This window comes from Zychaea mexicana (genome assembly GCF_025766255.1).
Source record: "Zychaea mexicana strain RSA 1403 chromosome Unknown BDB00scaffold_284, whole genome shotgun sequence".
NCBI lineage: Eukaryota > Fungi > Mucoromycota > Mucoromycetes > Mucorales > Lichtheimiaceae > Zychaea > Zychaea mexicana.
The window spans coordinates 1,994-15,433 of NW_026516947.1; the positions used below are offsets into that span (position 1 = coordinate 1,994).

Here is a 13,440-nt window from a genome sequence, read left to right on the forward strand (position 1 = left end):
AGTTTTAATGGCGAAGATGTAGTGTCCGTTTGTTGTAAAGTTTGTTGCTAGAGTGCAGCTGTTGCTGAAGTACGTTTCTGATCTCGTTAATCGACAATGCTGCGGCAACTGCTACTAGGAAGAAAAACAAAGAAATAAAAGTGACCGAGTCCATCCACAGCAGGAACCAAGAATACGCTGAGACAAGAAATATGTGCTCTTTAGTAACGTGTATGCAAAGTACAATAGGCATTCCAGTGCTGAATTTTGTAGAAAATGTTCAAGTACCTGATGAGGGCCAAACAAGAGTCGATAGTAGCAACACGGAAATAGAGAATTTGGTCCTAGGATGGCTCCATTGCCGCCAAGCAAATGACACGAGGTCGTTGTCAGAGATGTGTTATATCCGAGGCGCGTTCAATGGCATTGTAAGCGAGCTGCGTAATATTCGAGTGTTGAGATTAGAGAAAGCGTACAAGATGAGGGTGCTATTTGAGTGATGAAGATAGGACGAGTTTTGTTCGAGTGGTGATTATAAAAATGTGAGATGCGGCAAAGCTGAATTCAACGGAGCGTGTGCGCGTTGGTATTTGAGCAGGTCGAGTGTTGGAATGGCGGCGAGCAGTCAGTAGTAAAAGTAATAAAAAGTGAAAGAGTGAAAGAGATGCAGAAGAGACCTTTTGTGAAAAAAAAATTCTTTGTGGAGCGCTGCACCTTCGGCTCTACCAAACGCGGTCTTGCCTTGTCGTTTTCCCACGTACCTTCTGCCTTTGCCTTGCCATCGTTCGTTTTCTTGTCTGAGCTTGTCATCGACACTTCTTGCTAATCCCCTTTTTTGAAATTTTTGGTCATCGCCCCTGGTCATCGCCTCCTCCTTTTTGTCACCGCTGGTCATCGCCTCTGGTCATCGCCTCTGGTCTTTGCCTTCCCTTTCAGTCACCGCTGGTCCTTCCCTCTAGTCTTCTGGTCATGGCCTTCCCCAGGGCCACGTGCCCCTGGCGTTTCGGGGAGAGCGCCAGCCTCAAGAGAGCCACTGCCAACAGGTCGCCAGTTCTAGTCCGTCCAAGTCCGTTTTTAGCCTAGCAAATGTCCTCAAGTCTTTTAAAATAGTCTATCTGTTTGTCAATAATTATTTGTCTACTCTGCCTATCTGTCTTGTCATCATGTCTACACAGCCTACCAAACAAATATCGTTTCGGAGGCCGCCAATAAATTGACCAGTGCGCTGGTTAATCTTAAAAAAAAAAAATCGCCTTCCCCCATTCTTGCAAATGCTCCCCCCACCACTGTTCCTTTTTGGGAAAAATCTGGTCATTGACCAAATAAAGTTTTGGTCATTGTTTGGTCACTGTCATTTCACTTTTCCCTGCTTAAACGTGTCCGACATAGGTTTATAGTTCTCTTTTGTTTATATATCGAAAGATATATAATAAATAACAAGTGAACACATCCAGTGAACACATTCTTGCGGACACCTCCACAAGTATATATTTTTAGGATGTGTGTAACCCGACGAGGATTGAAAATAGAAGGGGGTGTCCGTATCAAAAGCCTAGTTTATATTTACTATGTTTGTTACAATGATGGAGATACAGGTACTTATATAAAAAGTATGGTATGTAAAGGCGATGACAGTTATTTATGATAATGAAGACAAAGAAGTTACAATGATGAAGGAGGTATGGTATTTATATAAAGAAGAAAAGAAAAGACTTTTTTTAAACAAATGGAAAGGCAAGTAGACGTATTACAACATGACAACTATGATACACTCGTTTTTCTCTTTTTGGATGTAGCACCAACGGGTGTATTCATCGCAGAGGGTATAATTAGCGTCTTGATGGTTGGTGTACTCGGCACGTATCCAGTTCCATCGTCATCGTCTTCGCCATCACTTTCACCGTTCACACCAAACACCACATCCAATGTTTCCTTGACAACTCCCTAATTATATTTTATAGATTAGTATTCGATATCACCAGCTACTATAAAAGCTTTGTCATTTCACCTTTATCCTGATAACTTGTTCAAGAAATGGTATATATGTCTTGGAAAACGGTTCTTCTAATGTAGCAGCAATGCGTTTCTCTTGTAAAGGTCGAATTCTACACACATAACCATCAGGCATGTCAAGTATCATGGCGTTCATCCGGAGATCTGATAAAAAATGAGCAAACATTAGCAAAACAGTAAACCCTGCCATATAATTGACACGCTCAAAGGAAAGCTACTTACGCGTGTTGACCATACCCACAACTCGAATCAGCCGAATCTTCTCTTCATCATTATTGACAGCCGAAGCAAGTCGCAAAGCCATGTCTTTCAGTGTCTTCGGTAACTTCAAGAATTTTTCCTCTATTTCTTTCGCTCCTACTCCTGCTTCGTCCGCGTAACCATGCTCACTGGCACCGTACTCCAATTGGTCTTTTTTCAGGATCATGTCTGGTTTACATGCTTGAGCTTTGCCTTTGATGGAGCCATCTGCTCCTACACGTCCTTCATTGCATCTTGCCGAACCAGCGGCAGATTGTTGGTCGCTTCTAATAATTATTAAACACTTTCAGTCCCGAGAACCCTACTATACCAATTAAAATTAAACTTGAGATTTACCTTAATGAATCCACTTTAAGGTTCTGTGAACACATATCCACAGCACGCCAAATCAACATGATGAGGTCACGTTCGCCGCCTGACACTGCTGCACGCTGAACGCTGCCCCAACGATAAGAGGAAAGGATATCGAGGATCGAACGTCGAGACCAGTCGAGATCAAATTTGGCGATTGGATGAAATCGATGCTCTTCAGCAATGTTCCAAAGTTGTTCCACATCAGTCTATATATCGATCAAATCAATGCTCTTGTTACTTGTTTTCTTTTGTTGTTCAATACAATTATAAACAACGTACCATGTTCTTGAAGTTTTTATGAAAAGTCTTCATTTCTTGTTGTACAGGTGGCAACTCTTTCACGTAGTCGTTATGGATCTTGGTTAATTGAGATGGGTTAAAGACTTTGCTCCAACAGGGATCGGAAATGTTTAATATGAATGAGTGAACCGCACTAACATTGTCGATTTTAAATAAGTATATCAACCGGTTCCTTTTATTATTGTCTTATATTTATTCCAAGAATCCACGAGAGACACAAAATATACACTTACTGTTCGTACGGTACTGTCAATCCATACTCGTACATCTTCTTCTCCACGAAAACTCCCTCTTCTACTTCCCACATTCTTTTCGGGTCCATTGACCGGTATTTCTCTTCAAATGCTTGCTTCTGACTTTCTGTGAGCAGCGACTAGAAGAAATACAATTTGGAGTTAGTAACACTTAACATGAATAAATGGCTATCATAAATAAATCCTTCTGCAACTAACATTGCCATTTGAGGAGGGAGTTGACGAGGAGGAGACAGTAGTTGCACGCGCCTTGATTTCGGGTGCTTGGTTGTCGTACTTTTCCTATTCAATATGTACGACAAGTTCCACTAGAGTCAGCAAAGAAAACCGCGTTTTGTTTTTTAGCTTTTATATATACATAAAAAAATACCTACTTTCAAGATTCTTTCCATAATTCTTTCCAGGATGTGGTTCCAATCAGGTTCTTCAATGCTGTATTCCTATAAATTATAACCAGGTTAGGCATTTGTATAAAAAACAGCTCCAAAAGCCCACATTCTCGTCTTACCTTTACACCATGATCCTCGGCTGCTTTTTTAAACCTGGCTCTCCAAGTTCTAGCGACATTAGTGAAGCTTTTGCTTTTTGCAGCAATGTACTCCGGATTGGCCAAATGAAATTTCTTCAACGAAGGAGTACTTAGCTCTTCGCTGAAGTACTTAATGAAAACTATCGACAGAATTATCTATTCAGTATTTATGTTATATGGCTACCACTAAAATACAAACCTTCGGCATACTCAGGCACGGTTGTCATGGTGATGTACGCTTAGGAGATGAAGTTGAATGTCACCAAGTTGGAGTGCTGCGCGTTTTTTATGGTCGCAGATTGATGCAGAGGGCCGCTTGCGTGTGTAACAGTGCGGGATCATAAAAGGTGCTTTATTGTATACTGAGGAGATGTAATACTTATAAGGATTTAAGGGAAGTGGCTATCTTTTGGATATGCACAAATGTTAGAGCGAGCTATGTGCTATATAAGATAGATATGACGAGTGCGAGAAACTTGCAAGAGTAGATAATTACAGGAAGAGGGGAATGGCGATAGGGTTCTGGTTTTCTTTTTACCTAGCTAATTGAATTTGGAAAAGTAAGAAAAGAAGATGGATCAAACAGATGCGCGAGGGCGAAAGCGTTCTAAGAGTGTCAACGCCCGCGCAATAACAGCTTGGTGACAAAAGATTGATCGTGAAATATGACTTGCCAATATGCAGCGCAGATTGTTTGCAAGGTGCATGCTACTCAGTGAGCTCGTAGGATTAATATGGCTTGATATGCGTCGGTGTGGTGTTGGGTAAGGCAAGGGATCGGATGAGTTTGTGAAGATGTTGCGGACTTGGATCAGCAAAGAAGAGACCACTCTAGACAAACAGTGTAAAGTACCAAAAGGTGGTCAAGGTCATCTACAGTGGATTGGCGACACAGAATATCACTGCTTTCCCCTGTTAGCATCCGCATCCTATGTGGATCCGCGCTTCGCGTTGGTTTTTCCTGCCACACGTCCTCGCATACTGAAATCCAACCAAGTCGCCTAGATTTTATATAAAGCTACTGGCCGAAATTCGGATCCGCACGGACTGAAGAACCGAAGAATCGAACCGAAGAACCGAACCTGTTATGTATATAAAAAGTAGGGAAGTGTTTTTTGTGAAACACTTTGTAGGCGTTATATACTCCAAACTTTTGCTTGTGGCATTTTTTGTTGTGTTTTATTTTTTAAACAATATAATTTCGCTATAAAAAATAATTTGTTGTCATGGCAACCCAAAAATGAATTTTTAAAAATAGGCATGATGCTACAGACAGCCAGACAGCCAGACAGACAAACCAATTCCTAAAGGCGTTTTTTCATACTCCGTATACAACGCCTAAAAAGGCAAAACCGTATTTTCTCAATTTCGGTTCAGTTCGGTCCCCGGTTCTACGGTTCTGACACGGATCCCTACTAAGCAGTCACTAGGATACAGGATTACCAAAAACAGCATTTTGTGTGATGGTGTTGTAGTAGTCATACTCCCCTCATATCCCACCCCCAAATTATATTATATATCAAGTATACTTTAGCAAAATAATATTGAGCAGTTGGTCTTTCTAGTAACTATTATATTGGTGGAGAAGCAAAATCTCAGCAAATGGATCCCTACCAAAACAGTCAGTTGGCTTTCAACAATCCTTGGGCAGCAGAAGCCCATCCCGACTCGAATCAGCAGCAGCAATGGCAGCAGGAGCAACACTTAGCTCAACAGGCACAGCAAACTGAATATGGCGGCTGGCCACCGACCAGTGAACCAACACTAGACCAACTCACCCACCATTATCAACAGCAGCAGTATGAGCAGCAACAGTTACAACAGCAACAATACGAGCAGCAACAGTACGAGCAGCAACAATATGAGCAACTTCAGCAAGCACAAGGATCCTGTCACCAGCAGCAACACTAGTACACCATTCATATTCAGCAACAACTCGACAGACAGCAGGCTCAACACGAGCAACAGCTGAAACAACAACGAGCAGCAACCTTTGAGCAGTAGGCTCAAAATAAACAACAAGAATGGGACGAGCAACGCCGCAATCTCGAACAGCAGCATGTAGAAGACATTTCGCAAGTACACCATAACTTGCACATAGGGGTCGCAATCTGACCCACGGGTCAAAACCGACCCACGGGTTGAGGACGGGTCAACGGGTCGGGTTGATGCTTTTCTGACCCACGGGTCAACCCGTCTAACCCTTGACCCGACCCGTTGACCCGTTGTGACCCGTGTATACATATGATATGTATGAGGTACTTGTATTCAAGTAGTCAATCTTTTTGTTGGGAAGCATCATTATATCAAAGATGTAGTTGTCAATGTCTGCTATAGAACTGTAACATAAAACGTACCTATATTCTTTTTCATTGTGGGATCATATTTTTTATTCAAGAGTGTAAGATAAGTAAGCTATAAGCAATATATGTAATAGGAGTAAAGAAGTAGCAATAGTACAATGAGAATAGACAATAGAGAGTGGCAGTAAGAGACGAGATTTGACAAAAGACAGAAAAGGAATTGAGAAAAGAAAAACGAAGGAAGAAGGAAGAAGTGAAAAGAAAATGGAAAAGGGAAAAGGATTAGGGGCATATAAGGAAGTCGATTTTTAACCACACTTTAACCATTATGCTTTCTTTAATGCATGTGAGCGCAAACGATTTCTTTTGTGATGGCACAAACCCATTTACCTTTAAGAATAATCACACAAAACGTAGATGTTGCTAGCACTGCTAGGAATTTGCGTGCCATCATCTTAGAGAGCTGTGTATACATATAGTTTTGCACTTCCAGTGCTCAAGCTCAGGTTAATTGACACCTCCTTTGTCACCGAATCAAAATCAGTATTGACCCGTCGCGTTGAACGGGTCGGGTTGGGTCAGTGTTTTCTTGACCCGTGGGTCAACGGGTCAGACCCTTGACCCGACCCGACCCATCCAATTGCGACCCCTACTTGCACACAATGTATGAGTCGCTTCGACACTCTCAAGGCTTACTGTCCATTGAAGCAGCAAAAACATCGGATTTGCAAAGCGTTCTCACCAATTTAGACCATCATAAGGAAGCTCGCAATCAATTAATTCAGCAGTTACTTGAAACTATTTGAGAAGTCCAGCAAACAAGGGAGCAACCAACCAGCGCAACCCCCCCTGAGATGCTGCAACAACTGGTGTCAGCCATTTGAGATATGCGAGATGATCTGCAATCAACAAGGGAAAGCCAAGCGGCTGCTCCTATACGGTCATCAGCTGCTGCAGCAAATCAGGCATCAAGCACTGCAGACATGCACAACACAAATAGACGTTGGTGGTTTAATCGAGCAATGGCATGCACAGATGAGGAACAACCAGAAATTGTCGGCCCAACAGCAGCACCAGTATTGGCAAGTATCAATGTACCAGTGGCCCGTCAAAATGCAGATCAAATATCGGCAACAAACAGGCGTTTGATCGTGGGCCCTTTCAAAGGAACGGCAAACGAGGATCCTCATGCCTCCAGTGAAACAGCTCGTCACGCTTTCTTCACACAACTCATTCAAGAACCAGCACTGCGATTAGCTGACCCCACCATCACTGATCGACTTTTCATTGCGGGCGATTTTAATTACAACATGTGTCAACTGTATTATCTCTCAAATGCCCCCATCTCTTGGCATTCTTTCCTCAACGAACAATTCACTGACTGCATTGTCGATGTCAATCCTGATCTTGATATCCCCATCTTCTGGTGGGGAGATACACTGATTTCAATCTTGGACTACATCTTTGCATCAAACACGTTTCGCGGCACTATTCACCAATCAGAGATTCAGTATCTCAAAAAGCATGGACTGACCACGCACTGTTGGCCATCACTGTATGGCATGCAAATCCGACCATCACATACCATCAAGATTTCGCCAGTCTCTTGCCAAGATGCTCACCGACCTTCATCCTATGGGAGTTAATCATTAATTATTAAAGTTAAAATAAAATGTAATTTTATTTAACATTTAATTAATTAATATTAACGGTGAATTATAAAAAATAAAAAAATAAAAAAATCTTGATTTTTTAGACTTTTTTTTAATTTTATAAATCTAAATAAGTTTAATATAAATATTATTAATTAACAGGCTAGACCTTCAGGTCGACGCCCAGAGAAATCGAAGATTTCGGAGCTTGACTGTATCATCCTTTACAATTAATTACTGTTTACAGTATATTTAATTGATATGGATTGATACTCTACGCTCCACCACTATCCCTCTCCACAAGAACAGTGGGAGCAGATCAAAAGCAAAATGACAGAGCACATCCGCGCCTACAGTTGCAAACGCGGCTCATGGCGCGAAAAACAACTACGCGCACTTCAGAGGAAACGAAACCGATCTCTGCGCAACCAGCCCTTACCAGCACTTCGCGCCCAATTCTGCTATCTATGGAGACGCAAATATCAGCATTACAAAAGCAGATCACTGATATGGCGGCCATCCAAGCAGGGGCGTGCTGGTGTGAAAAAGGGGAAACGTCGGCAGGGTACCTTAAGCATACCCTACAACAACGTCAACATTCACGATATATCCATCAGCTTGCACATCCCGACACTGGTATTATTTAAACTGACACGTCTGGTATACAAGACGCTGCATCATCCTTCTATCAAACGCTGTACTCCGCTGAAGAGGTCCCGACGATGCAGTCACTACCCTATTACAAAACATTTCATCGACTTGTCAACTATCTGAGGCAGCAGCGACATCCCTTTCGACTGATTTCAATATTGAAGATCTACAGCAGGCAGCTAAACGCGCACCCAAGCAGAGTAGTCCCGGTCCAGATGGCATCGCATACTCCTTTTGGTATTTGCTTTTCAAGCATCCTCTGTATGCAGAACTGGTGTGCACCGTATACAACGAATCATGCCAGGCTTCTCTGTACCCTCCTTCCTGGCAAGAGACTTGTGTCTGTCTCCTGCCTAAGAAAGGGGACTTGACATCGCTTCGTAACTGGCGTCTGATCAGCCTCATCAATTGCGACGCCAAAATATTTACCCGTTTACTAAACTCACGCATCATCGTGGCAGCTCAACCTCTCATAAATACGTACCAAACCGGCTTTCTTCCTGGCCGATTTATTGCCGACAACGGTCTCCTTGTTCGCTTAATGATGGAACATACTCGTCACAGCAACTCAGAAGCAATTTCGCTCCAACTTGATTTCGAAAAAGCATATGATCATGTGTCTCGTCGATATCTCACACGCGTTCGTGATCATTATGGCTTTCGATCCTGCATGGTCGAAAGTATTTGCACATTGTTCTTCAACACCGCCATTCGCATCAACATTAACGGCCACATTAGCTCTCCTATCTATCAACACTGAGGCTTGCGACAAGGCGACCACCTGTCGCCCATTCTTTTCAACTTAGCTTTGGAACCACTTCTCCGAGCTATTTTAATGGATGATAGCTTCACAGGCGTGACGCCTTTGACCGGCACCTCACTTGCACCACACTATGCAAATCCTCCTCCACCTTTAAAAGTGTTGGGATACACTGACGACGTTTTTGTTTCCTTGAGCTCCCCTGCTGACCTCACATGCCTTCAGTCGCATCTCAACACATATCAACAAGCATCGAACGCCAAATTGAACGCACACAAAACCATCCACATGTCCTTGTCCGGGTCATCTCAGCCCGCTTGGATTCCCTGTTTGAGCATGTACGGCTATCCACCATGTCATGATCGTAGCTCCTTGGATCTGGTCATATATCTCGGCTTTCTGCTCTGCTCTTCGCCGATTCAATTACAACATTTCCTTGATCAACTGCTCATCGATATTCAGACCAGCTGCAACATCCATCAACAACGCCAACTTTCAGTGCGGGGACGAGCCACTGTCTTGAATACGTTGATTTTGTCTCACTTGTGGCACATTTTGCGCCTCACTAGTGCTCCTAAGGCCACTTTTTGGAACAAACTCTGGTCTATCAGCATCAATTTCCTTCTGTATTATATGTTCCCCAGGATACGCTACGATCATCTCTATCTTCCGCGCCCTGAGGGTGGCCTACAAGTACTGGATCCACGCCTGCAACAGCATGCACTCGTCCTACGATGGCTCCTACCAACGCTCGAATACCCAACTTCAGGGTCGGCTTCCGCTTCTGTGGTCGTGCCATATATTGCCCACCACCTCTTGACCATACGCCCAGACATTGCCGATCACCGTCTTCAATTTGTTTTTCCCGACGCACGTGCAAAGTCGTGGCAACAAGCACCAACGACCATCGCCACTATTCTCTATCACGCTGCCGACCAACTACCACCAGACCACTCAGTACTACGTCTCTCGCCAACACTCGCTTTACAACTACCGACAGCAGCTATATGTGAACCTTCAGATAGCCCCAAGCTCTCCAGCGTTATTCGACCAGCGACTCTCTCATCTATGCCTGTGTTGAATGTATACATCTTCGACTCTTCTTTGGGATATCTTCGCCCTCGTTTCCCTGCTGATGGTCCACACGCTTTTCCCCGGGTTGTAGCTCGGTTTATTCAAGCAATTATCAATGGAACCATCCGCCTCAGCTTCTTTTTTGCACGACTATGTGTTCCTGCTACTTTCGCTTATAGCTACTCCACAGGTGTCTCAGGCACCACAGATGGCTCACTGCTTGTCGCCTCATATGACCATCTGCTATCACCTGCACCAATTTCCTCGCATCATTTTCGTCGCAACTGTGTCCGCCACACCATCTCCAACCGATCGCCAACATCAACGATTTCTGCAGCAAACTGGCACAAATTCTGGGCCGAATCTATGTTTTCGTCCATCCGTAACACATGGTTTCGTACTGTACACCATAAATTGCCTACTGCTGCATCGCTCAACCGAATCGTTCCAGACTTTTTACCTACTTCTTTCTGTCAACTATGTCATTCAATGGTGGATACTCTCGACCACTTTTTGGTCACCTGCCCTGTACGCTGGTTGGTATGGACCTGTACGTGGGGGCCTCTTTTCTTTTGTACCCTGAGGCTCACGCCCTGATTCAAATCATCACAAAACTTGACTGGCACCTCCTCCCCACCCTATCCACCCGTAAATACTCCGCCACTATACAATGCACATTACTAGCCATTTGGCGCGACTACTGGTCTTATATTTTTGACAACACCCCTTTCCTTCCTGACGCCGTCGCTCGTTCAGCTTTGTCGCTAATCCCAAACTACTTGGGACAGCTTCTGACGGCTAGTGTCATCATTATAGATTTTTCTCTCTTCCTTCATATGATTTATTCTACTATAGTTCTTTATTTCTTCGTGGCTCGCCCCTTGCATCTGCTACGCGTGACCGCTTAATAAAATCCGGTTCAATTTGAGCCTATACAAAAAAAACTACGAAACGGTTCCACACAAAAACAAGTTTAATAAGTTTCTTGATTCTATTAGACTTATCCACAATTATCAATTCAATTACTTGTATGATACTTGAAGGATGGGCCATTTGATACTTAAGTGTGAGATTCCATGGTATATGCTGCATCTTCAAGGACCAGGCATATCTGTGATGAACATCACTTATATACCAATGGCACTTCCGTATGGATGTGAGTTGTATCTTTGAGGACAACTATGTCTGCGATCTTCTCCAAATTGCTAACGAGTAGATATAGTAGGGTATAAAATTTTCAAAATCTGGAGATATCTGCAGAGTTCCAATATCTGCAGGGAAGGAATCTGATTGGCCGGAGTGCAAATATCTCCAGATTTTGAAAATCCACCTCCTGAGCACGGATTTTCTACAAATATTTAAAATATCCTGATGTAGATCACGATCTTTTGACGAACAGATCAATTTTTTTTTGCTTACAGAAGAAAAAGAAAGATGTGCTTGTTTAGACCGTTTTATAACTTGAATTGGATATATGTTTTTACAAGTACTACAATACAGTGGTTGAGAAGTTTAGTAAAGGGTCTCAAAGTTCTCTCCAGCGATTTCGTTTCCTATTGGCTACTTTCAAAATCCGCTCAGAAATCTGTTTAAGAGGTATACACACTAGTGTATCATGAGTAGCGGAAAACCCCCTTAAATATGTATAAGGTTAACTTGCACAATCATACCATAGTACTATAGAAAGTAATTATTTTGTACTTTGATGTTGTACTAAAATTCGGCCTTATATCTAAAGTATCCAGGATCTTAAAGAAAGGAATTATTTAACGGTCATGAACAAGAGTAGATAATAAAAAATTATAAATTGACACGAATTAAAAAACGCATAGAAGGAGCACAATATAGCGTTTGTCGTCTTGGACTTACATATCTTCTCTGTGGAATTCTGACCGAGTGGATAATCGTTCGGCTGCTTCAAGATACCTGTTGTGCAAGCTCGCACAGTGTTTGAAACAACTTTGTTGGATTTAGGATCAAATTCCTCTAAAAGATTACATAAAGTAATGGGTATTACTAGGGACACTCCAAAAAAGTGACTCGACACTCCATTTTTCCTCAAATGAACCAAATAGTTGCACAAAAATAAACAGTTGCTCTATAAATATACCAACAAAAGACTATTAAAGGAAGAGGAGTATTTGGAGTGTTGCAATCGCCATGATGGCGTTGTAGGCGTTTGGAGTGTTTTTGGAGTGTTGCAATTGCCATGATGGCGTCGTAGGCGTTGAGCTTATGAAATTGTTTACTACTACCATGACTGATAAAGCTACGAAGTGTCTATTATATAAGTTGACAAGTTTATAAAGAAAAAGGATAAATCCCCTTTTCTTCCTCTCTCCCTTTTCTATGAAATGAACGCTACAAGAACAGATACCATGGTCGATCTTATTGGCACCAAATATGATTCGATAAATCAGCTCCGAGTAAAGGTTCAAGAGATGGCCCCAAAGAATCAATTTGCAACATCCACCAAGCGCAGCAACAGTCGAAATATCTACATCCACTGTGTCCATGGGGGTGTCTACAGGAACTGTCATGACATCGACGATGATGAACGTGAAAGATTGGTATCGACACAGAAGACCGGTTGTGCTTGGGAGCTCTTTGGCTCATACATGCAGAAAATCAAAAAATGGGTGATTAAACGTGTCAGCAGCGCCGACAGCCACAATCATTTATTTGACAGTAATGCAGCAGCATCTTACCATCAACATCGAAAGCCAACAGCTGATATTGCCAGTCGCATCTTGTCAATGACAGAGACTTCTATCAAACCAGCCAAGATTTGTCAAGAGTTACAAAACAACGACGAAGGCACAATCGTGACGATCAAGGATATTTACAATTTCCGCCAAAAAATATTCAAAGACGACAAATCTGGTGCATTCAGCAAACTATTCAGCTTCTTGGTCAGCAATCAATATATCGTAAGATATCGCATAGACAGTAAAACGGAAACATTGCAAGCATTGTTCGTTACACATCAAGTTGGCTTGGAAAAAGCAAGGCGATTTTGAAGAAGTCATCAGTCTCGGTGCGACGTATGGAACGAACAGCAGAAGATGCCGCTAATCAACGTTGTTGGGGTCAGTAACTTTGGTATGACGTCGCTACACAATATATTAATCGCATCAGCAGTTGTCGTCAATGGAAAAAACCGATTAGTATCTATGGGTTACGAAAACCATTCCTGATAGTATTTGGCCCGAAGGTGATGTCGGTATTTTCATTACTGATAACGAGAAGGCGCTCATCACTGCCATCAATACTATCTTTCCGACATCGACTCATCTTCTATGCGTTTGGC

At 42.6% G+C, this 13,440-nt stretch overlaps 1 protein-coding gene across 1 annotated transcript; it reads right to left on the reverse strand.

Moving 5' to 3' along the window:
- Positions 1-1,457: 1,457 nt before the first annotated feature.
- On the reverse strand, positions 1,458-4,025 carry BDB00DRAFT_943889 (uncharacterized protein). Its single transcript, XM_053129473.1, has 10 exons — positions 3,890-4,025; positions 3,670-3,830; positions 3,536-3,601; positions 3,360-3,443; positions 3,141-3,280; positions 2,887-3,040; positions 2,590-2,813; positions 2,215-2,519; positions 1,988-2,136; positions 1,458-1,923 (listed from the first exon to the last, which is right to left on the reverse strand). Exons 1-10 carry the CDS (start codon positions 3,915-3,917, stop codon positions 1,741-1,743), a joined length of 1,494 nt encoding a protein of 497 aa, XP_052972114.1. The 5' UTR covers positions 3,918-4,025; the 3' UTR covers positions 1,458-1,740.
- Positions 4,026-13,440: the final 9,415 nt, after the last annotated feature.